The 26751-nt window shown below is 44.3% G+C and overlaps 2 protein-coding genes across 8 annotated transcripts in view; one reads left to right on the forward strand and one right to left on the reverse strand.

Annotated features, from left to right (window-relative positions):
* ifrd1 (interferon-related developmental regulator 1) lies at window positions 1-4535 on the reverse strand. Of its 2 annotated transcripts, none has more exons than XM_027019776.3 (12): window positions 4315-4535; window positions 2778-2882; window positions 2557-2635; window positions 2280-2404; window positions 1947-2104; window positions 1793-1843; window positions 1345-1523; window positions 1100-1208; window positions 878-1012; window positions 665-793; window positions 470-565; window positions 1-358 (listed from the first exon to the last, which is right to left on the reverse strand). In XM_027019776.3, exons 1-12 carry the CDS (start codon window positions 4343-4345, stop codon window positions 272-274), a joined length of 1284 nt encoding a protein of 427 aa, XP_026875577.3. In that variant the 5' UTR covers window positions 4346-4535; the 3' UTR covers window positions 1-271. The 2 variants fall into 2 exon arrangements, with proteins under 2 accessions (XP_026875577.3, XP_026875575.3); XM_027019774.3 differs by having other exon boundaries at window positions 2557-2638.
* A 20510-nt stretch (window positions 4536-25045) lies between these two features.
* Window positions 25046-26751, forward strand: part of dock4b (dedicator of cytokinesis 4b) — a 72749-nt gene continuing 71043 nt past the window's right edge. For all 6 annotated transcript variants that reach the window (XM_035528052.2, XM_035528054.2, XM_035528053.2 and 3 more), the window contains exon 1: window positions 25046-25205. In XM_035528052.2, coding sequence (XP_035383945.2) covers window positions 25169-25205 — 37 coding nt within the window. In that variant the 5' untranslated portion in view covers window positions 25046-25168. The remainder of the gene's footprint in view (window positions 25206-26751) is intronic.

Below are 26751 nucleotides of genomic sequence, written 5' to 3' on the forward strand. Positions count from 1 at the left end.
TTACTGAGTTTCAGCTTTATTTTTCTTGCATCACTTGCTATACCACAGGGGAGAAAACATCTAATACATAGTACAACTCGTGTTACAGAATAGTTACCCCAAAAGGCCAAAAATAAACCACAACTACACAAAGACCTATATAAATACATATTTGAAAATGCACTTGCTAGGAATAAACTGCACTATATACGCTCATGGACAGCAGGGGAGAGGAAAAAAGCAAACTCAATGGAGCCAAACAAAGACGGAATAATTGAACTAGAACAGGAGTCTAGAATTCTCCCACATCCACCCTTTTGTCACGGAACTTGTTCCTGGCCTTGGTACGAGCTTTGAATGCAGCAGCATTGTACAGGTGCTGGAAAAAAGCCCCCAGATTAGTGCACATTTATCAACCAACTGCTCTGGACAAACCTTGAAATTGCAAATTATTCAAAATGGGAGAGGTTGCAGGACAGCATGGCCTTACTCTCTCCAGTCGGGAGGTCTTCATGGCTTTAAGTGTGGCAGAATCGATCAGCACCGGTGGTCCCAGTCCAAACACATCACGGATGAATTCATTGGCCTAGCACACGATCAGAATATTGAACAGATTCTCTTCAGCACAGCACATCACAAATCCCACACTGAACACCAGGTATGATTAAGCACCTGTTCACCCTACCTGCAGATGGTAGTTCATCCCAGAACCCACAAACTCTCTGAAGGTGTCATATGTCCTCTTCCTCAGCCAGCTGTCAATGGCCATGCGCTCAGTGCCAAAGCGAATAGTCTCTGTCTGGAAGTCTCCTCCCTGCTTGCAGGCAAAGGAGAGGTGGATTAGAACTGCATTATCCACAAGGCAACTGTTACCCCAAGAGCCACGCCTGCTCCTCACCTCCACAGCCTTTAGCACATCCCTAAAGACAGAGCGCTGCTTCCTCTTGTCGTTCTTGGTGCGGTGTTTGTTGCAGTCAGTGGCCAGGGCGCTCAGCTTGGCACAAAGCTCCTCCCAGTCCTCACCGTCCAAGTCCTGGAACAGCCCGCACAGTCATGGTGCGCACAGTACACGCCATAGGTAGCACAGAGCTTGTGGGCAAGGGAAGACCAGGGCACTCACCAGGTCCACATCCCTTGCAAGCTCAAACAGCAGGGCAATGGTCTCCCCAGCAGCGATGCGCATGTTGACATCCTCGCTCTCCAAAAGCCGTGGCAGCTTGGCCAGGTGTCTGAAACAGAATGCAAGTGAGCCAGGTCACCCCCAAAGCACCTGCCATGCTTCACCAGATAGTTCAGCAGGCTGAATTCACCACTTCAAAAGAGCTGCCTAGAGGATCTAGTGCACACAAGCCGAGGGAATCATACTTGTGGATGATGGCCGTGATGTGGCTGGAGTCGCAGATGGTGAGCATCAGAGCCCAGGACAGCAGTGCATTGGTGTGCAGCTGAGTGGTCGCAGGGCTCAGAGATGGTCTGCTGCCATCATCACGCATGTACGAGCGGGTGAAAAGGCTCTCAAAACACTCCATGGTGGCATATACATCCTTGGGTGAGAGGCAAACATCAGCCTACAGGCTTATGAAAGCTTTCTTTTGCAGCTTTAGCTGAGCAACAATACACAAGTTTGCACTTTCTGCCAAACTGCCTTCAATGGTGTCAATTCACTCCCAGACCAAAAGCTCTGAGCAAGGTAGGCTTGCTTGGACAAGCCGTATTCTAGTTGGCACACAGCTTTAACCACTCAGATTTAATTTGGTACTTCAATCCCCAAAGCCAAATGCCTGGAACACTGCAGAGGCATTCCAGAACTTACCAAGATGTCATCCTCTGCTACCAGAGTGCAGAGACCCAGACTTGTTGCACACTGAAAAGGAGACAGCACATTAATTCTCTGGGAAGAGCACTGGAAAGTCCATTTGGTGTTTACTGTGGTCTGGCACCCAGTCCAGTGGAATGCAGATACTCACTGCCTGTCTGGCTTGGACGCTCGCTGTTCCATCACTGAGGATGGCTTTAAATATGGGTTTGAGGGTCTTGAAGACCTCCTCGCTCTCGATCCCTGAGCCCAGCTGAATGCACAGGAGACATGCGAGGGAGGCCGCAGCACGCTGCTCCTCCCCTTTACCTGCCATGATGGGAAAGAGCAAATCAAAACAAAGACCCCAAATGACTCAGAATTGCCTTTATTGGCCACGCAAGACATGGCTTGCAAGACAGGGAAATTGCTCATATTAATGCAGAAATAATAGCAGTGCCATTAGCTACATCAGGCACTTTAATTCTCTGAAACTCTTAAGAACCTTTTTTCAAGCAGCGCTCAATGCTGTCTGTGATGGTCATCCTTCTCTCCAAAATAAACTCATACAGGATTTTTGTTGCCATGGCAGTCTTCAATCCATCAAGTGCACCTTGCCTAGTTTTAGCACTGGAAGGAAAATATCGTTCATCGACACATCAGAACCAAAACACATTCCACTTGAAAAGATTTTAGGTCAAGCAGTGGCATTTCACGGGGAAGAGAGGGAAAAAAAAGGGAAAAAAAAAAAGACAGAACTTGGACACGGACTGGACACAAACCTTTTGTCAACTGTGCAATCGATGTAAACCTTCAGTTTGCAGTGGAACTCCTCCTCAGCCACTCTCTCAGCATCTCCGCCTGCTGATATCAAAACGGTAGGATCACCACTTTCCCTTCCAAATCTGTGTCTCCAACATTATTCACTTGTGCTCATTTGCTGGTGACGGGCAGTTCGGTGGGTGTGAACACCAGGAGGGCAGCATGCAAATGCTAAACACACCTTCCTCTGCCACACTGGTGGAGTCACTGAAGCTGCTGCAGTGGCTGAGTGTCTCGATGGAAGCATCCTCATCGCTGAAAGGCTGCACAGCACCATACTGTCCCCCTGCGACACCAGCAAAGCACATCCAGTTACACACCGTCCACATTCAGTGAAGGGATGGCTTTGGATGACGGAGCACGTGAAGTTAGATGGGCACCTGTCGCAACAACTAGACAGTACTGCAGATTTACTGACTAGTGGGGAAGTAGTGGGACGTTTCAATACCCTTTGAACACATGATCAGGCCGATATTAGAGGCTGGCAGGCATCATCTTTCCCGTGACAGCTACCATTTTTTAGAATATGCAAACAATGTGCAAAACGCCAACAGAAGTAAGGTCACAGACACTATCCCCGGGAAAGACCCGTTGTGGTTAAGGGGTGGGGGCTTCGCTCACGTCTCGTCTAGGATGACGCAGTTAGCCGACAACAAACAAGATGCTTACACTTGGCAGAAAGATCACGCACACGACGGCGAGGATAGACGTACACCGACTAACCGCCGGTTCAATGTTAAAAACACAAACACAACCGCTACGATATAGCTACGTGGCTCACTGGTTGATGCCAATCTCACCTAGACAGACACACGGCCTGTGTTAAATAATCGCCGGTTGGAGTCACTCATCAATAGCTTCCTGTAGCCAAATAAGTTAGCCAAGCTTGCAATCATAACTCGCTGAACCTTATCTTGAACGAACAGAACTTTGCCTCCATCTACGGTACAAAGATCATTCTATTTGGTTGGGTGAATGATGTCTTAGATGATCAAATAGCCAATTTGTCGCTAGAAATATAGCGTTAGCTAGCAAGGATAACTAGCTAACAAATTTGAAAAACAGTTACGTAGCTGTAAATCGCACTTATTTCGCTTAAATGAACGTAAATAGCGTTAGCTAGTTTAGCTAGCCATGTTGTAGCTCTTAACAGCTAGAAATAGCTTAGCTAGTCAATTACCCTGAATTTAGAATGCATTAGCGAGTTAAACAGAGACAGAACCGCAAAGGTTAAAAAAAAAAGACAAAAACGTGTTATTCATGCGTGCGCGTCAGGTCTCCGGGTGCAAGTAAAAGCACGACGGCCTAAAGATTACTTGCTAGCTCGACATCTAGCGAGCGTTGTCCATGTAACGCTACAGCTAGCGTTAGCTAACTGGCTGAGTACGCAGTCAGACAACCTACAATTACAGAAAACAGCAAGTCCATGAAATGAACATTAGACAGTTCGAGCCATCATCAGAAAACACAAACTGTCAACAAGTTAAAGAAATTTCTTTTGTTTAATGTTGAAAAGCCAAAATATGTTGGCCCTCTACCCAAACAGCTTTTGCTCACATGGGCATTGTAGTTCTACTCAATCCCCTGGAAGTAAGGAATCAAATGGCATGTCGACGTACAAAGAACTACAAAGTCCATGATCCGGCACCAGTCAGGCAATAGGCCAGTGTAATTTCCAGACATAGCTAGCTATTTAGTTAGCTTTAGCGACAACTTACCCCTGCCGTTCCTCTTCTTAGGCTTAGGCATTTTTGTAAAAATATAGAAGAAATAAACCTAAAATCAGCCAATACACGACCAGTTTTTACTATAATGTCTCTTAAATTTAATATCTTCCAATGCCACAGTGAATAGTAAAGAATTAAAAGCGATTACGATGAAAGCCTGCAAACGAAAGCGATACATTTTCCCTCTAACAACTAGGGTCCCGTCAAAAACCCGCAGGGAGAAGCCTTTATACGAGCGACGTGGGAAAAGGGGCGGTCTATCGGACAGATAGGGACACAGTCTGACCAATCGCCTTGTACGGCGTAGTGACGTACATAGTTGCGTCTGACCCAACGTGAATGGAGAAACCAGACTTACTTCAAACGCTTTTGGCACGTCCTCATGCAGACGTTCACTAGTATCTGGTAATAGATCTACTGCAAGTTATTAGATTTCTTAGTTAAATTGCTCTGCAGTACACAATACTTCATATATATATATACACACACACACAAACATAAAACACGCCTGCAATCAAGTGCAAGCAGCGTGCATTATATTAAATCAAGAACTGTTAAAACATTTGAATAAAAGTGATCTATGGGACATTGTTCACAGCATCGTTGTTGGTGTAAAATGGTTTGAAAATGGTCACAAACTGCTTATCTGAAACATACACTGAGCAGCAAGTCTGCTGGTTACAGTAACTCGTATAGTACATAATAACCCTAAAGGCGGATGGACTACAACAACAGATCACATCAGGTTCTACTCCTGTTAGCAAAGATGAGGAATCAGAGTCGGCACAGACTTAACCAAACTACACATTTCTGTTGCAGCATGCAAACAGTAGGCTCTTACTGTAAATGACGTGACCTAATGGATTTAATTTGCCTTGTGTATACAGTTCACACAGGTGGTAGTGTAATAATGTAGGGAAAGGTGCATGCCAAAAGCTGAGTGTTGTTGCTGACCATGTGTATTGTTTTATGTTCACAATTTACCTTGGCCTATCTTATAGTGGCTACTTCAAGCATAATTTCCAGTGCAATATTTGAATTAAGCTGTTTTGTGTGTATTTGTACAAGTGTGTATCATTTGTGTAAATGATAATGGTATGCAAAATCTAAACTGTTAATTTGTAGACTTTTACATATGTTAGCATGGGTTATGAAATCTCAGTGTAAATTATAGACAGTAGTAGTCACTCGATTTACACATTTCCATTAATATTGTTTCAGTCAACAATGGAAATATTTGATTCAGACTTTGACAAGTTTTGAGAAGCAAGTAAATTCTGTTGTTAAAAGTAGTTCCTTTCAGCTGAAACTGCCAACATAAAACCATTCCTCTCTTTTCATCACTTTCATGAAAGCATTATTTATGTTTTTAAATAATCCCTGTTAGATACTGTAACTCACTTCTTTTTGGTGTAAACCAGTCCTCCCTGAGATGTCTACAGATTTTAAAAGTGCAGCTGCTAGACTGACTGGCGCCAAATAAGTAGGGAACAGAAAAAGCGGGCACCTCAGTTCTAGCCTTCCTCCATGGCCCCCATTCAGTCTGGCCCCTTCTTATATGACAGATCCATTCTCCAATGCTTCTAACACAATGCAGCTCAGATCTGCAAATCAGTTACTCTTGGATCTTCCATGGCCTTGAAAAAAGCTCGAGTGTGATTAGGCCTTTGCAATAGCTGACAGGACATTAGATTTGCATGCTTTATAACAAGTATACGACTCAAAGGAGCATTAGTTCAGATTCAAGAAACGCCACCTCTAGCGGTTAAGTAGGTGAACATAACACTTTAATTATTTTTCTTCTCTTTGGCTCTGCCTTCCAATCCTTGTGTCTACAGTGCAAGCATCTGGCGATGCAGCGAGTTTACCACATTCCGCTGTTTTCTTAGTCAAACAGCGGAGGTGGGAAGGAGTACTGAAGCGCTGAGGAGTGTCTCAAAGTGACGGACAGAAGAGAAACACAAAACATGATTCCGCCCCGCAACTCAGTTTTTCAAATATGTATTCTCACGCTCCTAATACACCTGTGAAGGGCTAAATGTTTTATTTTTAATTTATTATATTCTAAATATTACACACTTTGTTTGAATTAGTAAAGTGGGTGATCGACTAATGCACTTAAATGCTCGAGCAGTTTCATTCCGAAGCGCGAAAACTCAGGACAGGATTTATACACAGTTTGACGAAATATTTTCTGACATGATGATTTGGACATGATTAAGGTAAGTTGGAGTTATTTTTGCGGGTCGTTTTATAGTAGATTCTGACTCTGGAGTGCATTGTCCGTAAGAATGACAGACGTGTACGATTCGGATAGGACTAAATTCACCGAGAAATGCATAATAATTCTAGTAACCCACGTCGCGGTGTAAAACTAATCCGGACAGGGCTGATATTTCCATCTGGACATTGGCAAGATGTCAGAAAACTGTTCTAGGAACAGCTGAACTTTATTTTCAGTTAATCACTCATTTTCATTAATGGTAGGGGTATACTAATTAGTATTTAACAGGAGGCTAAATGTGATTGGTTGATTCTGACCACATTCCCAATTATGAAAGTGTGCACAGGTAGGCAAACTGGGTGCAGGAACGTTTTTGGTTCCCTCTGTCCTCCCAACCCCTCCCCTGTACCTTGACAACGACGTCCCTTTGTAGTTCTGACTTCTTGTCTTATTAACTTATGCATATCATTATTTGAAACTGTTCTGTGATGTGTTGCTGTCCTCTGGATTGTTTCTGTGTTCTGTCTGTCCCAACTGTAGTACCTTAAGGCCTAGTGTTGTGGGCAAAGCCTATAACATGTATTCACAGAGACCTGATACTATGGAAAAGGAGCTTCAGTTCAGTTTTTTTTTTCTCCCTACAGATGTGTGGTGCATCAGTATGTTATGCAGAAATAAGTTGAATTGGCTCTGGAAATAGGCCTGTTTTAAGTTTGATTTTATTTGTAGAGCCCATTACTTTTGAACAAGTAATATATGTAGTATGGTACAAAGAATGTATGTACGACTCATTCAAAATATTTGTATGAAATAAAAAGTGATATGAGCAAAATGAACTTAAAAATTCAAAACATGCTTAATGCCATATTACAGTACCTTCTAGACTTAGTTACACCTTTCATAAAGAGGAGCAGAAGACTATGGAGAAAAATGACTATTTTGATCTCCCATTAGAAGAGAGATCAATTTGAGAGAAATCTTACAGGGAGGTAATTATTCAGAAGGGAAAATAAAAGGGTCACTTCTTGACAGCCCTACAAATTCTTATGGAAAAAAAGTGACATATTGCCATTCATAACTGACCTTTAAGCATCCATCTTAAAAATGCAAGTTGGTTCATATTCAGGAATTGAGTAATACGCAACAAGTTGTTTATCAAGTATTTTATCAACTTTTTTCATATTTAGGGCCATGTGTGTTTTCCTGATCATGTCTTAGACAACAACAGATTCATGAATGTCCTAAACAGGCTTAAATATTCTCTTTTAATAACTTGGCCTCACTGAAAGGTTAGGTTTCTCAAACACATTTAACCATTTTTTCATCTTTACCAAGGGTACCAATAAATCTATTGGATACGTTATGTCTAGGCTATACATTAATAAGTAAGAGAGAAAGATAATAGCTTTGATTCACTAATACTCCTTGTACATTGCAGATAAAGGTGTTTGTCCTAGAGCCTTTCCTTTATTGGACTTCTATAAGCATACATTTTCCAATGCAATGGCATGACTTAGCAAATATAGTTCAAATGATCAAAATTTAATCATTGGCTTCATCATAACAGGAACTTTGCCCTCAAGTGCATATTTTGTTGGGCTCAACCCTGGTTTGAACCCTATTTTAAGAGCTTAGTTTTGGGGCAATGTCCCTGACCAGAAGGAAATCCTTACGGTTTAAGATGCTGTTTATGGAATTCAGTTTTGCTGTGTGGTTTGTAAAAGTACTGTCAGACATTGAGAAGGGAATGTCACCAATGCACTTCTTTATTCTAATACAACACTGTAGTCTTCAGGGTGCGTCAGTTGATCAGTGTATATTTACATAACCCAAACAATGTAAAAAATTTAAGCCTCAATCTCCCCTATGCTCATAATGGTACTTTTAAAACTTTCTTTTGTTTTGTTGTTATGATGTTTTTAATTGTATCTGTACTTTAGATTCTAATGCAGCACCATTAGCTAATTCAGGCATGTTTGTTTTGTTGTATGACTGCTGCCATCATACTGTTTTAGGGTGGTTGTGTTCTATAAATCAAGATTAAATAAATTGGAGCAAATAGAAATTCAATTTGCATGAGTGCAGTTTTCAAAATCAGTCACACTGTATATAATCCCGATCTTCAGGAACGTCAGTTAGATGGCATAACAAAGCCAAGCAATCGAGTAGTGAATGAATTAAGTGCTGTGCCTCTGGGGAGTAGACGCCACTAGGGGGAGCCCTTCTTTTATAATACTCTCCTTCACACCTCCTGTAGAAATACATAGTGATGACTGACATTGATAAATAATTTATAAAGGCAGCAGGCTATGATTATTCCTAGAAAATGTGATAGGATTTCTTTGATCATTTTTGGTCAGACAGATCAAGTTAAAACAGCCAATATATTCATCTTTGAATTCGTTTTCTTTATGGGTTTCATGCATGTTGGTGCAGAAGTACAAAGACACTATCCTCACTTTGTCCGACCAATTACTGCACCTGAACTGTGGAAGATTTAAGATGATATGCAAGGGGGAAGAATACTGCTCTATAGCTGAGAACATCTCTGACTGGGTCATAGCACATTTATAATGTGCCTTTTATTCAACAGGTGAATCTAAACAACAGCAGAAGAGATCCCAGGCAGGCTTACCCTTGCCTCTAGTATGTGATAATGTACGGTGCAGATAATGTAATGATTTTGGCAGGGAAGATGGAACAACACCATTTTTTTTGTGGTTGCGCTCTGTGTGCCAGTCATACCTGTCTGTCAGCGATGGCCCTCGCTCTGGCCTAGGCAGTGTGAGAGCACATGGCACAAAGAGGAATAAGGTTGAGAAAGAATGCATGGCATGAATATTCATCTGACATGTGAGCGCGTACTGGGATAGGGTTGGGGATGCGGTGAGGGTTAGGGTGGCCCAGGGGGCGAGGCTAGTGGATACGTTGCTAAAAGGAAGTGCTGCCGGAAACCACAGCAAGGTGTTAAAGTGTCTGTCAAAGCATTTGTTTCATTTTATGTGCTGCTAGTGCTTATTAAACTCTCTGTACAGTGTGTGTGAGGAAGAAGAAACCTACTTTGATGACATGTGAAAGTTGCACATTAGAAGTAATTTCATTTGCCAGAATTGTTCTAGATAATATCTTCCTGCAATAAATTCTGTTCTACCAAGATTTAGACCGAGCAGTTAGGTTTCTTCACATGTAGCAGAGCAGAAACCAAAGCATCAGCTATTGTCTGAGTGTCTGGGCCAGGTTTTTGATAATGCACCAAAGATTTTTGATTAACAGCAGAAAACACACAACACATATGTTCACAAAGCTCTTTGTTACTAAACTGTAAGTTAGTCCTGAGATGTCAGCAATGCTGGTTCAGCGTTTTCGTTCTGGGGTTTCGGGTTTTATCAGCGTATATAGTGTATACGCCCCTGGCTGCTCACAGCCATCCTGTTATTAGTCTTCTCTCTCTGTTAACCTTTGGGTCTGCAGTCTTGCTCTAGAAGAGAGAAACAGCTTTCCGGAGATGTGTGCCGAAGCAGTGGGGTCAGGTGGCCCCATGCCTCCTCACTCTTCTGCTTTCAGGAGCAAGAAAATAAATGGGCTATTGTGCCCATGTGTTTTTCCCTGTTTTGTATCTTGAACACATATTATATCACATTGCATTAAGCTAGATTCAACATCTCACCTACCACAAAAGGTAAAGTAAGTAAAAAAATGGGGCCATCTGAAGGTGAGGGATTTGTATGAGAATTGCCGTTGCTTGTTGGTGAAGGAATTCGCTGCTTTCTCAGCAGGAAGCAGCTCTTGGCAGCATGGTCTGCTCATGTCTGTATTCCAGGTTTCCGCTCACTCCTGTTATTATTTTTTTTCTTTCCTGGGCATTGAATCAGTACATGGTAGGGCTTGGATGACAGACAGAAATTCCATTTTCTCCACTGCCCACCACCATTGAGTTTCTATGAACCCTTTAACCATCAGTGAGGTTTGAAAATTCTGGCAGGGCAGCTCGGTAAATGTGTGTCCATGGCCGCCCAATGGGTTGTTGATGTAACACTCCCAATCATCAAGTGAGCATGTAGAGGAGATGTCATTTCATGTTTGTCTCTTAAAATGTTCCTGAGGTGAGTCAGACTAATAACCTACTTAAGCTTAGAACAGCTCAACAAACCGCACAGGAAAAGTCATGAAATGTATAAAAATGTATACCGCAAATAACAGAAGCCCTTGGCCTTGACTGGCCTGCTCAGACATGGTGCTGCTCGGTGTGGCTGCCTGTGGAGGCTTCAGTCCTTTTGCTGAGCCTGTCCACGGTGGGTGTTCCACTCAGCACCGCGCGAATCCCAGCGCCTGTGGCGCTCCATCATCTCATGCACTTCCTCTGTCTCTCTGCTCCTGCCTTCCTGGAGGCGAGGCACGTCTCCAGCGACAGGCTGGATCGCACAGTGAGGCTCAGGAAATGGCACGCAGGACAAAAAAAAACCCAAAACAAAACACCACCACCACCAATTATTGATCTGCGGGATGCCTCTGCTTCCGATCTCCCGCAGAGCAGCCATGAATCCCCAGCTCTCTGCTGACTTATTGTTTATTACTTATGGGCTTGGCAGAAGCAAAGACTAAATATAGCTCATATGCAGTCCTAAAAAAACATATACCACACAAACAAGCACAAAGAAGCACACGCACACGCACACATACACACATACACACACGCACACACACACATGTAATGTTACCTAGCAAGTCTGAGGACAGGAGGCCATTTTTAATTATAAACCATGTTAAATCAGATTGTTCCTTTGAAATCTTTCCATTTGATTGGTGTCTCTAAGGCATAGTGAGTTGGGCCATGGTCAGGCAGAGGGGCCGGGTAGACCCGCGCAACCCAGAGCAGCGCAAGCTGCCTTTCTGCTGTGCTCTACCTTACCACAGGCTTATCATGCACCACGCTGACTGTGACGTGCAGTCTACTGCTCTGGATCTATTTTTAAAGCACTTGCCGAGACGTCCTTAAACACTTTATATGCAAAGGACGGACAGGCAGTGCGTTGTTTGTCTCCCCATGTGTGCTCCGAGCAATGCAGTGGGAGGAAAGGAGTCTCAGCACAGATAGGCACACACCAGCACTGATAAGCAAACCAGACTGCAAACAGAGACCTATTCATAGCAGATATTCTGCATCTTCACATTCAAGCATCATAGGGCAGCAAGAGAAATGATCATTTGGGTTTGCAGCCACTGCTGTATAAACAACTGTTTGTCTGTGTGAGAGTGGTGTTATTTTGCAGTATACAGTTGAATGCTGGGGATGTTAATGTAACTCAGGTAGTGTTATTGGACAAGGGCTGTAAATCAGGCATATTTGAACATTCATATATACGTATAACGATGATCATGATGAAGATCACCTCAGCACCTGTCTCAGCCCCAGTGCTATACCCCCTGTAGTACTGCATTGCATATCGGCGACATTCTAACCACCTGTGACTTGTTTTCCTATTAATCACTGCCTGCATGTGGTTCCTGTGTTGCCCATTGTCTTCGCTAAGCCTCACAGTTCCTGCACATCCAGCCTGTTAACGTGTTTGTCCAGCAGGCCTTTGGTTTCCTGTTTGGTATGCCCTCTCTTCCACCGTGCTGCCATTGTCTCGTTTGCTGTGTTCAACTTCACATTTAAGTAACTGCAAGCACTCACGCCTGCCTCCAACCTTGAGTCTAGTTCTGCACCCATGCTGAGTGGGGAGTTTCTCAGACTGGACAGTCCACTGGTCACCTGCAGAAATGCAGTGGCTCCTGTTTCCAAATGTCATGCCCATTACATTTCTGATTCCTCTCTGGCCAGTTCCCACTTCATGCAAAAATAGCGTCCAAACACCAACACATGCACACACACTCAGCTGAATGTTTTCTGTTCTGTCTACCATGCAATGCTGGTTTTCTCGGCCCATAGGCCATTAAAGTACTGGAGTGGCAATGCAAGGGACTTGTGATCACTTTCTTACATAATATGCCCCACACTGAGGGAATTGCTGAATGTAGGTTGCTGCTTTGAGTTGCCTAGCAACCCCATTTAGCCTTAACTGTGAGGAAAAGTTGTGTGAAGATGGCGACTTTAGAATCAAACAAGAATTAGCCTGAAGACTGTCACACACAACTAGCCCCTTCTCACTTGCAAGCTAAAACATTGACTTCACTTTCTTGTACCAAGTGGTTTAATTTGTGTTTACTCAAATATTTAAAACAGGTGTTGCCATACTCAGCGGGCTGATTTGATGACCCACAAGGCTTTTATGTCTGTGTGTGCATGACGATGTGATTGATGCTGGGAAGGAGAAGTGAGCAACAACTTTTGGGGCATCAACTGACTGTCGTGTTTTATAGGGACATCTGACAAGAGGACAAACACCAGGAAAGCAAGACCCTTGCCTGCCTCTCTCTTTGTGTGTGTGTGTGTGTGCGTGTGTGTGTGCGTGTGCGTGTGCGTGTGTGTGTGTGTGCGTGTGTGTGTGCGTGTGTGCGTGTGTGCGTGTGTGTGTGCGTGTGCGTGTGTGTGCGTGCGTGTGTGTGTGTGCGTGTGTGTGTGTGTGTGTGTGTGCGTGTGTGTGTGTGTGCGTGTGTGTGTGTGTGCGTGTGTGTGTGTGCGTGTGTGTGTGTGTGTGTGTGTGTGTCTGTGTGTGTGTGTGTGTGTGTGTGCGTGCGCACGTGATAGATCCAGCTGTTTCTGTCTCAATCTGTCCCTCCTATAGAACAGTGAGAAGTAGCTGACAGAAAACTTTAAACACTGCAATATGCAGACAAATAACCTTTCATACAGTGTGCTCTCCACAACTCCTGTCTGAGGTCTGTAGAAAGTATGGAATGAGAGAAGTAATGTGATGAGGAGGATTGGAACAGAGAGAGACAGCACGAAAGAGAAAGACTGGGAGAGAGTGAGACAGAGCGAAATAAAGGGAGAGCGATTGAGAGAGGGAGATAGCGAGCGAGAGAGCTGTGGGCACTATTTAAATGATTCTGGCAGTGAAACACACAGTTCACTGTGAATTGATACGTTTGTATGCTCAGCGGAGTTGTCTCGCCATGAGGCCAAAGGGAACACAGCACTTTAATAGGGTAAAACAAATCTACAGAAGCACAAAAGATGCCCCACAGTGCCCCTCTCCTCTCTCTCTCTCTCTCTCTCTCTCTCTCTCTCTGTTATTCTGGGTAATCTTGAGCCACTGAGACAGTGCCTGGCTCAGCACATTTGGGCTGTAACTGTGCATCTTCAATTGGTGGTATCAGGGAAGCAGGTCTTCTCGGATGCTGGAGGGGCCTTGTGTCTCGGAGTGTCCTGCCCCACATCTGTACAGACTTCTGCCGCACACCTGTCACACTGCGTCTGGGTCACATAACATACACAACTTGCTTGTACATCAACATCTGTGCCCATGTGAAAGACAGAAAATATGGTATGTTTTTCGTGTTTATAGAGTAACTTATAATCCTTGTATTTGTCTGTGAGATTTGGTTGAGTAAGGGATGAGCTAGGGTAAGTGTGAGTGAGGTGTGTTAACAGTATACTCAGAATTGAGAAGTGCATAAGGTCAAGCTGCATGTAACTTAATTTATGCAGCTTTAGCCTCCACCACAACCCTGCTGGCCTCTCGCCTTTGAATTCTGATCAGTTCCTTTTTCTCCTTGTAACAGTCCAGACCTTAAAGACAGACACTTAAAATTTTCCTTCAGTGCTTTTGCTGCATCTTTGAACTGAGTCTTGAGGCAGGCCTCTGAGATCACTGTCCATTACTGCTGGACTGCTTCATGGTTCCCATCTTTAAAGCTGCCCCATGTGACACCCGTGCACAGGTCGGTCGGTCCATAGCCACATAGCGCCTCTTGTACTCATGTGTACCATCAAAGGGTACATAATCAAATACACATGGAGCAGAGAGGATCCCCGTGTGGGGGGAGGTGGGTGTATAGATGTTCCATGTATATGGCATGTGAAGGGTGCACTACAAATAGAACCCACAGCAGCCCTGACTGCGTGGAAGCACAGCACCTGCTCCATTCTTCTGGCTCTGATACAGCAGAGTCTGGAATGGATGCTAGATTCCCATTCTCTGGGCCTTAGTCCCCCCGGACCATGGCAGAGAAAAGGCACCAAAGAGTCTGCAAAGCTTCCCTATAAACACTTGCTGGGACTGTGTTTCTTCCTGTCGGCACTGATGTATTTTTTGACACGCACACACAATGCTTAAGTTCCTTTCCTCAAAGCAGATATATGTGTGTGATATGTGTATCTATATATGTGTATGTTATGTGTAAAGACAAACCATAAAAGCCACTTACCATGAGGCCATGAAAAGATGCTATTTAAGATCACCTAGGTACCAGAATTTAAAATGACACCAGCAGCAGACATAATTATACATTTTCTTTTGTCACAAAGAGCTTCTCTGCTTCATATATAATTGAGCATGTTTGGTATATCAGGGGGATAGGAGGTAAATGTAAACTTATCCTGCTTCATCTCCTCCTTTAAAGCACTTTGAAGTCAATGTGACCTAAACAGATGATCTGAGAAGGAAACAGGAATATTTTCCTCTATTAAGAACGGGAAACAGTTATTCTGAAGGCATTCATTTGCACACCAAAAATACAGAAGTGCAAAGTCTTGCACAAAACATTTTGCCCATGAAATGTATTGAGGCACGTGGCTGAAAAGCCCCGTTTCAAAAGCCCATGATCCTAGATGTGGAAGATACATCACACTAGGCTCTTTAAATACAATCACTGGAACCCAGGCAAATTCAGTAAACACTCAGCAGAGGTGCCATGGGCCACAGTAGACATGTCACTGTGAGAGGTGTGGGTCCAGGGGCTTGCATAGGTTTTGTCACTGCTGTGCCTGTCATGACAAAGCCAGCTCTCCTGAGCCCATATTTATACAGAAGAAAGAATTAATGACCTAAGGTCAGTTCAGCCCCATCTCCCAGACTGCACTGATCATGATGCGGAAGGTGACCGCTGATCATAGCTCAGCTGTCTCCCCCAGTAAAGTGTAACATATGTGGTCCGCAGTGCTCCTCAGGCACTTAGGGCCAGCACTCTGCTACTAGTGGGTAGGGGCATGGGGCCTACGCAGTTAGCGTGCTATCGGGGGAGAAACCAAAAAAACCCACAGCAAACTAAAGAAATGTGCTCCCTGCGTTCATGCAGTGTCAGTTTTCTGCTTCGGGGAGATGGTGCAGGAAACAAATGATGCAAGGCTTGCTGACACACAAACCTACACCCATGCAGCCGTACATGTGCACATGCATAACTAGTGTTGTAATATCCTGTTTCTTTGCAAACAATGTGTATATGAATATATAGATATATACACACCTTGCTTGCAAAGATAATGAAGGACCTCTGTCCAAAACATCCTATTTCCTTGCGTACTACAGTGCGATTTGTTGAACATAAGATAACACTGATAACATTTACCACTGGCAGGTGAAGTAAATAATACCGATGACCCCATTACAATGGCACCTATCACGGGGTGGGATATACAAGGTAGCAAGTGAACAGTCACTTCTTGAAGTTGATATGTGGGCGAGCTGAGCAACTTTGCCAAAGGCTACCATTATGATGACTAGATGGTCAGATTATCTCCAAAATGGCAGGTCTTGTTGAGTGTTCCTAGTATGCAGTGGTTAGTACATACCAAAAGTAGTCCAAGGCAGGACAACCAGTGAACTGGCGACAAGGACATGGGCACCCAAGGCTCACTGATGCGCAGGAGGAGGGAAACCTAGCCCATCTGGTCCAATCCCACAGAAGGGTCATTGTAGCATTGAACTGCTGAAAAGGTTAATGTTGGCTGTCATAGAAAGGTGTCAAAGCACACAATGCATCACAACTTGCTGCATAGCTGCAGAGTGCTCATGGTAACACCGCTCCACCCTGAAAAGCACCTTCATTGGGCATGTGAGCATCAGAACTGGACCATGGAGCAGTGGAAGAAGATGGCCTGGTCTGAGGAATCATGTTTTCTTTTTACATCATGTGGATAACCAGCTTCGTGTTGCTTATTTGGTGAAGGGATGCACTATGCGAAAAAGGCAAGCCAGGGGAGGCAGTGTGACCTTGGGTCCTTTCATTTGTGTGGATGTTACTTTGACACGTACCACCTACCTAAACTTTGTTGCAGATATGGAATGGTATTCCATAATGGCAGAGGTCTCTTTCAGCAGGATATTTTGCTCTGCTACAGAAATTGTTCAGGAATGGTTTGACGTCAAAGTGCTGACTTGTCCTCCAAATTCCCCAGATCTCAATTCAGAAGCATGTGCTGTGGGATGTGCTAGGAAAAAGATCTCCAATCTATGGTGGTCCCACCTCACAACTTACAGCATCTAAAAGATCTGCTGCTAATGCCTTTGTGCCAGATACCATAGGACACTTTCAGAGGTCTTGTGGAGTTCACAAATCATCTTCTCTGACAGCCAAGACATTTGCCTGTGCCATGAAAAACATCTAAATCAGAGAGAGCTGGGCACTGTGGCACCTGGAACGAAAAGGTACCTCATGCACCTCCCCAGCCTTGTCTTATCTCTGTGATATTTAACAGCAACCCAGAGTCTCCTCCTCAAAGACAGTTGGAACTACACTCCCCACATTGCCCACCCCCCGGTGGCTTTGATCTCAGCCCTGCTGACTTTAATCCTCAGTACAGCCGCACACCTAGCACCAGCTTCACTCACTAATACAGAGGCGCCTGCGTGTATTTATGTATGTATGTATGTATGTATGTACATACATATATATGTGTGTGTGTGTGTGTGTGTGTGTGTGTGTTCACATGCATGCACATGCATGCGTTTGTTCAAGTTCAAGTTCAAATTCGGTTTATTCGTCACATACATAGTCATACACAGTATAACTCGCAGTGAAATGGTGGAGAGTGCTCTGTCCAAACTGAGGAAAAGAAAACAGGGGTGCATAGAGAAAAATATATATATGCAAGATAAATATATATATTCTATGTATGTACAAAATATATTAACAATGTATGTACAATATATGTATATTATGATTATATACACAATGTACAATGTATATGGTTGGGTATATATGTACACAATCTACAGAATGTACAGATCCATTTCGTATAATAACATATCTACAGTTGTTGTGTAACAAGGTAATTGAATATAATTGAATATAAATATATATATACAGATGTACAGATATACAGTTATGTTACATGGTGGTGGTGGTCCCCACAGTTGATCAGTTTCCCTGATTCCGTGCCCGAATGGCCTGTGGGAAGAAGCTCCTCTTCAGCCTCTCTGTCTTGGTCTTCAGGGAGCGAAAGCGCCTCCCTGACCTCAACAGAGAGAAGAGTCTATTGTTGGGATGGGTGGGGTCCTTCACAATTCTCCTGGCCTTGGTCTGGCACCGCTTGTAGTAGATGGTCTGCAGGTCAGGAAGTTCCGTGTGAGTGATGTGCTCTGCTGAACGCACTACCCTTTGGAGTGCTTGTCTGTCCTGCTTGGTGCTATTCCCAAACCAGACTGTGATGTTCCCCGTGAGGATGCTCTCGATAGTGCAGGTGTAGAAGTTCCGCAGTACTTTGGAGGGCAGTCTGAAGTCTCTTAGGCGTCTGAGGTGCTAAAGACGCTGACGAGCCTTCTTTGCCAGGGAGTTGCTATGGCGGGACCAGGACAGATCCTGCGAGATGTGAACACCAAGGTATCTACTCTCTCCACTGTGGTTCCACTGATCCTCACAGGTTGGTAGTGCCGCTCCTGCTTCTTGCTGCAATCCACGATCAGCTCCTTTGTCTTACTGACGTTTAGGAGGAGATTATTTTCCTGGCACCAGTTTTCCAGGTGTTTAATCTCCTCCAGGTAGGCCCTCTCGTCGTTATCCGAGATCAGACCCATGACAACGGTGTCGTCAGCAAACTTGACAATGATGGTGGAGCTGGAAGTGGCTGTGCAGTCATAGGTGTACAGTGAGTAGAGCAGGGGGCTTAGGACACAACCCTGAGGAGCTCCAGTGCTGAGGGTGAGGGTGGATGAGGCGCAGTTGCCCACCCGTACTGATTGTGGTCTGTCTGTTAGGAAGTTGGAGATCCAGTCGCACAGGGATGTATGCAGTCCTAGATCCCCCAACTTAGTAGTGAGTAGGGAGGGGATGATAGTGTTAAATGCTGAACTGTAGTCGACAAATAGCATTTTAACATAATTTCCCCTCCCTTCGTCCAGGTGAGTCAGTGTAGTGTGGAGCAGATGTGCAATTGCATCGTCAGTGGAGCGGTTGTGGCAGTATGCAAACTGCAGTGGGTCCATGGAGGCTGGCAGTGAAGATGTGATGAAGTCTCTGACTAGCTTTTGAAAGCACTTCATCCCGACTGATGTGAGGGCGACAGGGCGGTAGTCATTGAGGTTGGAGGGTCGAGGTTTCTTCGGGACGGGGACGATGGTGGACCGCTTGAGGCTGGACGGGACGATACCGAGCGTTAGGGAGAGTATGAAGATGTCGGTGAATACCGGGGCTAGCTGATCTGCACAGGCTTTGAGGACCCTCCCGCAGATACCGTCTGGTCCCATCGCCTTCCTGGTATTCACCCTTTTAAACACTCTCCTCACATCACCCAACGTGATGATGAGAGGGCGCTGGTCTATGGTGGGCCCCGCGCATGTGCCATTGGCTGCGCCGATAGTGCCATTTGGACTAGCGCTGTTAGCATTAGTGCTGTTAGCACTAGCGCCGTTAGCATTGGCGCTGTTAGCATTAGCGCTGTTAGCATTAGCGCTGCTAGATGTAGCCTCGAAGTGAGCGAAGAATGTATTCAGCTCGTTCGCCAGAGACTCATCCGCACTCATCAGTCCGGAGGGTGGGCTCATGTAGTCCGTGATCGTCCGTAGTCCCTGCCACAGAGATCTAGAGCCACTCTGCTGGAACTGTGTCTCTAGTTTCTTCCCGTAGCGCCGCTTCGCCTCCCTCACCGCCCTGCACACTCTATATGCTGCGGACTTGTACTCGTCCATGTTCCCGCTGATGATCCCCGCATTGTCTGTGAGAACATCAGAGTAAAAGCAACCATATAAATCAGTTGTCTTATGCAATGTCTTAAATAACCATTAACTTTTTTAAAAGAAAGGTTCAATTGTGAAATGGGTAGCATCTACTTCTGTTTCTGGATGCAAGTCCAACTTTGTTGCCTGACTGGCACCAGATTCCCCTATTAGAACAAAAAACATGCCAGACCTGTGTTACATCAGCAGCTAGCAGTAAATTCTGCCAACACCCAAAAAACCCAAGGGCTCCATAACACAAGCATTACACACAGCCCAAGCACAGCATCTCCTAATGAGACACCACAGGTTTTGGCTGTGCAGTTAGAAGAACCCTGTACTTAGGTATTACTCACGGTCACCTGGTGTTCGTCCTCCCAGGCTTGCTTCGATAAAACCCTAAAGACATGCCTGCCTGTTTGTTGTGCCCTTGACTTCAGAAGGTGTGGCGGATGCTCGCCCGCTAATCAGCACTTATGTGTTCGGCGTTTCTTATAATGGCAGCCTTGCATCTTTAAAGACTGACATCGAGGACCAACTTAGTCATTTTCCAAAGTGTGCTTTATAAAGCGGGAGTGCTGTAAAGCAGAAGCTGTTTGCGGTTCTTTAAGAATCACACCGCGGCTGTGACCCACTGACTGAGTAGAAGTTCAGCACTTGTATGCTAACAGGTGCAGGTGAGCAGGGTGGCATGGTTCTGTCGCATCGTACAGACTCAGCAAGGAGCTACAGAGACGTCTCAGGATCCAAGGAGTGGGCGTGTGGAGGTGGCAGCTGCTGTGTGGTGGGTGGGGTGTTTACAGAACGTGTTTTTCCACTGGATGACAGAGTCTGTGGTTTCGCATCGGCCATCTGCTAAGACATGGACCCTAAGGAGCTGAGGGTGGGTGGCACACACTCAGACGTTCCTTTCTCTTGGTGACAAATGCCGTTAGTCACAAAGCACAATCTCGTTGCCACAGTTACATCTGCAGTTTTCCACCAATCCTGGCAGCTGTAGGATGGCCCTGCAGATGGAAATACGCTGCTAGACACAATTTGAAACATTTGCATGCAGCTTGTTTGTTATTTTGCAAGCTCGCAAGTGACCTCCTTCCCCACCATCTTGGAAAGCCGAATCAAACTGGGAAAGGGATTTGTGTGTGCTGTGGTTTTATCATGGGCTAGAATCTTGTAACGCTCTAGTAGGCGTGTGGTACTGGGGACAGGCTCTGCTGCCAAGACAGAACAGCCCCCCCACCCCACCACCATCACCTGAGTCACACAAAACACTCAGCTCATGCCAGAAAATCTTAGAATCTAGAAATATTCTAGAAAAAATCTAGAAATACCAAAGAAATCACCACAATTTGTTTACTGACATTTCAAAAACAACTGTAAGAACTCTTTAAAAGAAGTATGAAAACATAGTTCCTGGTAAAGCACTTCAGCTTTCAAAACAATCGTCCAAAAATGCTTTTAAGATATAAACAACTAGATAATTTATTTCCTGACTCAATGCCTTGGAATATAGCACAGAATCTCAGCTTCTTTCACCTGACAACCACCCAGCACTATGAAACACATCCCTATTTCATTCCTCTGGCAGTCAGAAGGGCTGCCGGTAAATGAGAAGTGTCTGTGGCTGTCGTGTGTTCTGCTCTCTTAGCACAGTGCATTCACATGCTTGTCTGCATGTTTGCCACATGCCTAGATGGTCATATGAGAGACAACAGGGGCCAAGACAGTCCACAGATCTGTTCCCCACATAGGGACTGCATACCCTAGGTTTCTGATCCACTGGAGGTCCAGAGATCAAATCATATAGAGAGCAGATCAGCAGAATAGGGGCCTGGAAAGACACATCAAATAATAAGAATAGCAGTAGCATCTAGAGCTGGAACAATATGTACTGCCTACCTCCACAGTAAAAGTCTATTCAAAAGATAAAAGGCAGTGATTTTCACAGTGCTCTTTCACAGAGTCTCTTATTGTGCTCCTGTAGCTCAGCTGGCTGAGTGGGTTGAGTTGGTGGAGCAACCCAGGATATGGGTTTGATTACTAGGGAGAAGACATGGTGTCATACTGATAAATATATATGCTGCTCTAGATAAGATCATGTGCCAAATGTTAAGAATGTAAACACATATTAAGCAGAATATAATTGTTAAACATATTAATCTCCTTTATTATTTTGATGCTAACTTAGATTGATAGTCTTCTAATAAAAAAATTATTCTCAATAAATCAATCAATTATTCTCAGTCAATCAATTATCAATCAAAAGGCACCAGGTTAGTCACCTTTAGACCCAATTTACCAAAATCTGCAGAAGTTTGAACAGAATGGTTTATTACCTCTATTGTAATAGCACCAGCTGCTGTTCAGCCCAGCACTGCTGAACTGTTAGTGGTGTTTCTGCCTTATTTTGGCCGACAGAGTGCTGACAGTATAGAGAGTAGATGGCCAGTACGGGTGGAGCCCTGCTGAGACAGGTCAGGCTTGAAAGCCCCTTCTGAGTGGTTTTAGCTTGTGTGGCTGGCCCAAATAGCATCTCTTTTGAAAGCCACAGCCCACTGGGACTCGCTAACTCAGTGGCCTGGCCCTAAACCAAGCCGCGCAGGGAGTGGCCAGTGGGACCTGTACGCAATGCCACTGAACTTTCCTACCAGTGTGATTTCCTCTCTCTATTGTGTCTGTTAGCATCACCACAGCTAATAGATAGCACTACACGAGCGCTTCTGAATGCGTCCTAGTTGCACTGACTGCTCTTTTGTGCCTGGTTAAGCAAGCAGTGGAGGATGGATGTTAGTGTGGCATGGCACAGACATGGATACAGAGTCAGTCCATCACTCAGCACATCCTTCCTGCAACAGCTATTTTTACTGCATGTCTTTATGGGGACCATATGGTCAGGGTAAAGGCCTCTCATATCTGCTCGGCGGCAGCCACATAACCTGAGGAACATTCTTTCTTACGTTCCAAAGTCCTCTGTTTCTCTCTCTCTTCCCCTCTGGCTTGCAAAGAACACACTCCCCCCCCCCCCCCCCCCCCCCCCGCTATTATAATTGGATGACTTTCTGCTTCCTCTGACCTGTCCTCATTCGCCTATGGTGTGTGATGTTGTATCACTAGTGCTCTCCAGCCACCAGTCTGCTCATTTACACAGGGCATTTAATGGAGTATAGTTGGGCATCAAGGTGTGTGTGTGTGTGTGTGCATGTGTGTGTGTGTGCGTGCATGTTTGTGTTGTGTGTGTCGGGGTGCTATAGAATCACTACAGGCCCCTTTATCCTGAGGCAGGAGAGCTTCCTTTAACTTATGCAAGACCTTAAAAAACACAGATTCAGTTCATCAATTTTATGACCATGACCTGTTGGGATGAGATGGATCAACCACTGACATAAATAACAGCACAATGGGCATCACATTATTAAAGCGAGTTTGGATAAATTTCATAAATAGTAATTTTATCAAGAAATAGGACCTATGTTTACATTTACATTTACATTTACGCCATTTAGCAGACGCTCTTATTCAGAGCTACTTACAAAAGTGCTTTGTCATTTACTCATAGAATATATCCAAGTACAGTATAGTAGGTTAGAATTAAACATACCAATGAACTAAAACACTGTAGAATACAGGGATGAATGCTGATACCTAGAAGTGCAAAACACATAATGTCTATCTTAAACAATGATAAGTGCTATAAACAATAAGTGCTAGAGTTTGTTAAAAAGCAAAAATAATGCCCTACAATAAGTACTAAATTAGTCGGTGAATAAGGGAGCAGTGTCAGTTGTCCTTTAAATATTCTGCAAATAGATGGGTCTTCAGTCTGCGTTTGAAGACTGCAAGGGACTCTGCTGTCTGGGCAGCAAGCGGGAGTTCATTCCACCATCCTGGAGTCAGGACAGAAAATAGTTTCGATGTTTGTCGTCCATGAGACCTGAAGCAAGGTATTTCAAGCCAAGCCGTACTTGTGGTTCGAAGTACTCGAGGTACGGATTGGGCTTTGACCATTGACCTCATGTATGAAGGGACTGGTCTATTTTTGGCTTTGTAGGCAAGCATCAAGGTTTTAAATCTGATGCGTCCAGCTACAGGGAGCCAACGAAGGGAGCGCAGTAAGGGAGTAACATGTGTGAACTTCGAAAGATTGAAGACCAGTCATGCTGCTGCATTCTGGACAAGCTGTAGAGTTTTGATGGCTCTTAGAGGAAGACCAGCAAGTAGCGAGTTGCAGTAGTCTAGCTTTGAGATCACAAGAGACTGCACAAGCACCTGGGTAGCTTCCTGCGAAAGAAAGGGTCGAATACTTTGTATGTTACAAAGGAGGAATCTGCAAGACCAGGTTAGATTAGAAACATGAGCTGAGAACGACAACTGGTTGTCCAAAGTTACACCCAGGCTACGGGCAGCTTCGGATGGTGATACCAGGCAGTTCTCAAAGGTCACAGTAAGGTCGTGGTAAGGGCTGGGAGAACCTGGGATGAACAGAGGCTCAGTTTTACTGGGGTTGAGCTTCAAGTGGTGGGCTGTCATCCATGATGCGATGTCAGTCAAACATGCCGAGATACGTCTGGAGACCTGCGTGTCAGAGGGTGGAAAAGAAAGAAATAATTGAGTGTCATCGGCATAGCAGTGGTAGGAGAAACCATGTGAAGATATTACATCGCCATGATATTACATGTTTAGACGGGACCTAGTTATTTTCTTGAGTTTATGTTCCATTTTTGATAGGGTTATAGATTGGAACATTCCCTCAATCAGCTCATGTTTAAATAATGCAGCTGCTAGATGGATGCAGTATTCCCTTTTGACTTACAAACTCACTCAGTTCGTAAAGAAATGCCATATATACGGATGAATAAACATGCCATGTTTTTACGTGTTCTATAGTGAGACATAGATATTAGAACGCGGTGTTTGAACAAACTACACATTCTATACAGTATACAAAGAGTATGTGACATCCACAGACGGTAACCCTTCTTGGAAGAGTGTGGCTACAGAGTGAAGGTGAGAAAAAGCAGAGAGAAAGAGAGTATCAGTATCTCTCCTTCTTCACTCTCCTATGTGTGTGATGGTGTGATAAGAACATGAAAATTGTTCATTCCAGTGGATGATGTATGCAGTTTTCCTGTGTCCCATCTTCACCCAAGCTTTCTTTACATGTGCTCCAGTGCTTAATCCAGCAGCTAAAGTTTGTTCAGTCTCCCTGTTCAGGGAGGGCTTTAAGCATGCTCAGTGTGGCTGGTCTTAGCCTATCAGTTTTGTCTTATTTCCATCTTTAATTAAGTATATGTTATTCTCGTTTTACCGGCATCATATGAAACTATTGGTGTGAAAATAATCATTTGGAATCCTTGGTCATCCCCCCCCCCCCCATGTCGTCATTAAACTACAGTTCCCAGCATGCAGCGTGGCTGGAGCGGCTACGTTGTTGAGTATGCTCTCATGCACCGTAGTTCGTCTCTCCTGCAATCTGAACAATGACTCTCAGCAAAGGATAAGAAGCCACTAGAATGCGTAATTTAACACGAATTCTCAGTATTGTGCGTTTTTCCTTGCGTGGTTTTTCAATGCACTAACCATAAACATGTGGATACCTACAGAACACGAGAAATACGGAGTCGGTAAGTTTCTTGGATATTTTGATATAACTGTTTCAGTAGTCTTTAGCTCCAGCGCAGTCGGCAAAGAGCGAGTTTGACCACAGTGGCGATCTGTAGTAATATGCAGCGCTATTTAATTATTTCCCTGAAAACAATAACAGAAAGGTTTTGCAGTTTTCACTGTATTTTGTTCTGTTTCGTTAATCGAATTTAATGTTGTTGTTTTTTTCTCTAGTATGTTTTTGGACGTTTTACACACGGCCGAAATGGCCGTAAAGTGCTTGGGACCGTAATTGTTTTTGTGACAGAGCGTATATATTTCTTTGGCTACTGTGTCGCTGTTCGTTTTGTGATTACAGAATTGGTACATTGTACTTTCAACACCAACAAACCACTCAAAACCACAAACTACTGTACAGCTAGGATCCGAAACACACGGTTTACCTTTCGCTGTTTTAACAGTCCTGACTATCCTGAGAGTAAGACCAAACCATTCATTCAGGCACATTCAAATCCCCGTGCGTTTCAGCCTTCAGTATCTGGCTCTTTTGCGTTGCTTTACCAGCAGCATCATAGCCTAGATACAGCGAAAACAACCTTAGGGAAATGTTGTCAAATGAATGAAGTCAAGCAGTTTTTCACCAGCTAGGTCATTTCTTTTTGTTTCGTCCAGTCTGTTCTCTGCTTCAGAAGCACTTTAGCCAGGTTTTGCAGTTACACAAACTGAACGTCGTGAATGGACGTTTGCGTTCCGTTAGCCCGGAGGATGACGCTCAAGCTTTGACAGATGTGCAAAATTTTCATGCAGTCACACACTATTATTGATTGTGTCGGTTTTCCCAGTTTTGTAAGTTTATTTTTGTGCAGGCAGTTTCGTTTCATATTTTTTACCCAATATGTCTGGTTTCGTGAAGTGGATCTGGACAGCTTATAACGTTTTATGGACTTCTGCGGTATCGTTTATTTATTCCCCCTCCCGGAGCAGGGAATGTCATTTACCCACAGTCCACAGTCACTGTGATCCGGCAAAGCAGACTGCGTTTTGGCTTTGAGGTGTCATCTCCTTCGAGATGCTCTGGTTTATTGAAAGGGATTTGAGCCCTTGGCTTCGTAGTTTGCCATTTGATCCTTTGCCAAAGAAAAAAAAGAAAAAAAAAAGAAGAAAAAAAAACAACAACAAAACAGTTTCAGCGTTTAATCGAAGGTACTGCCTAATATGATATGAGCAGCCGAGGAAACCTAGGAGGCCGGCACAGGGCCACTGGTTAAATAAGAATAACCGAGACCAACGGCTGTGTTGACGCACCTGTTAGCGCTAAAATGAGTTATTACATATATTTTACATAGTCATTGATATTCAGTTTACGCAAGCGCCTGGGTTCCAGTGCTGCTCATACCCTGCTTGCCCACCTGTCTGCGGGGACTGAACGTCGCTCCGGGGAAGGAGACGGAGGAGGAAGTAGATTTGTCTTTGCAGTCAGTGGTCCGGTGGAAATGACACCTGAAGGGAAGGTTCATCATCATCACTATCAGTTTTTCTTCACAAGACTCTTCGTAAGCTAGAGGG

Source organism: Electrophorus electricus, chromosome 11 (assembly GCF_041902795.1).
Source record: "Electrophorus electricus isolate QZ-2024a chromosome 11, ASM4190279v1, whole genome shotgun sequence".
Taxonomy (NCBI): Eukaryota; Metazoa; Chordata; class Actinopteri; order Gymnotiformes; family Gymnotidae; genus Electrophorus; species Electrophorus electricus.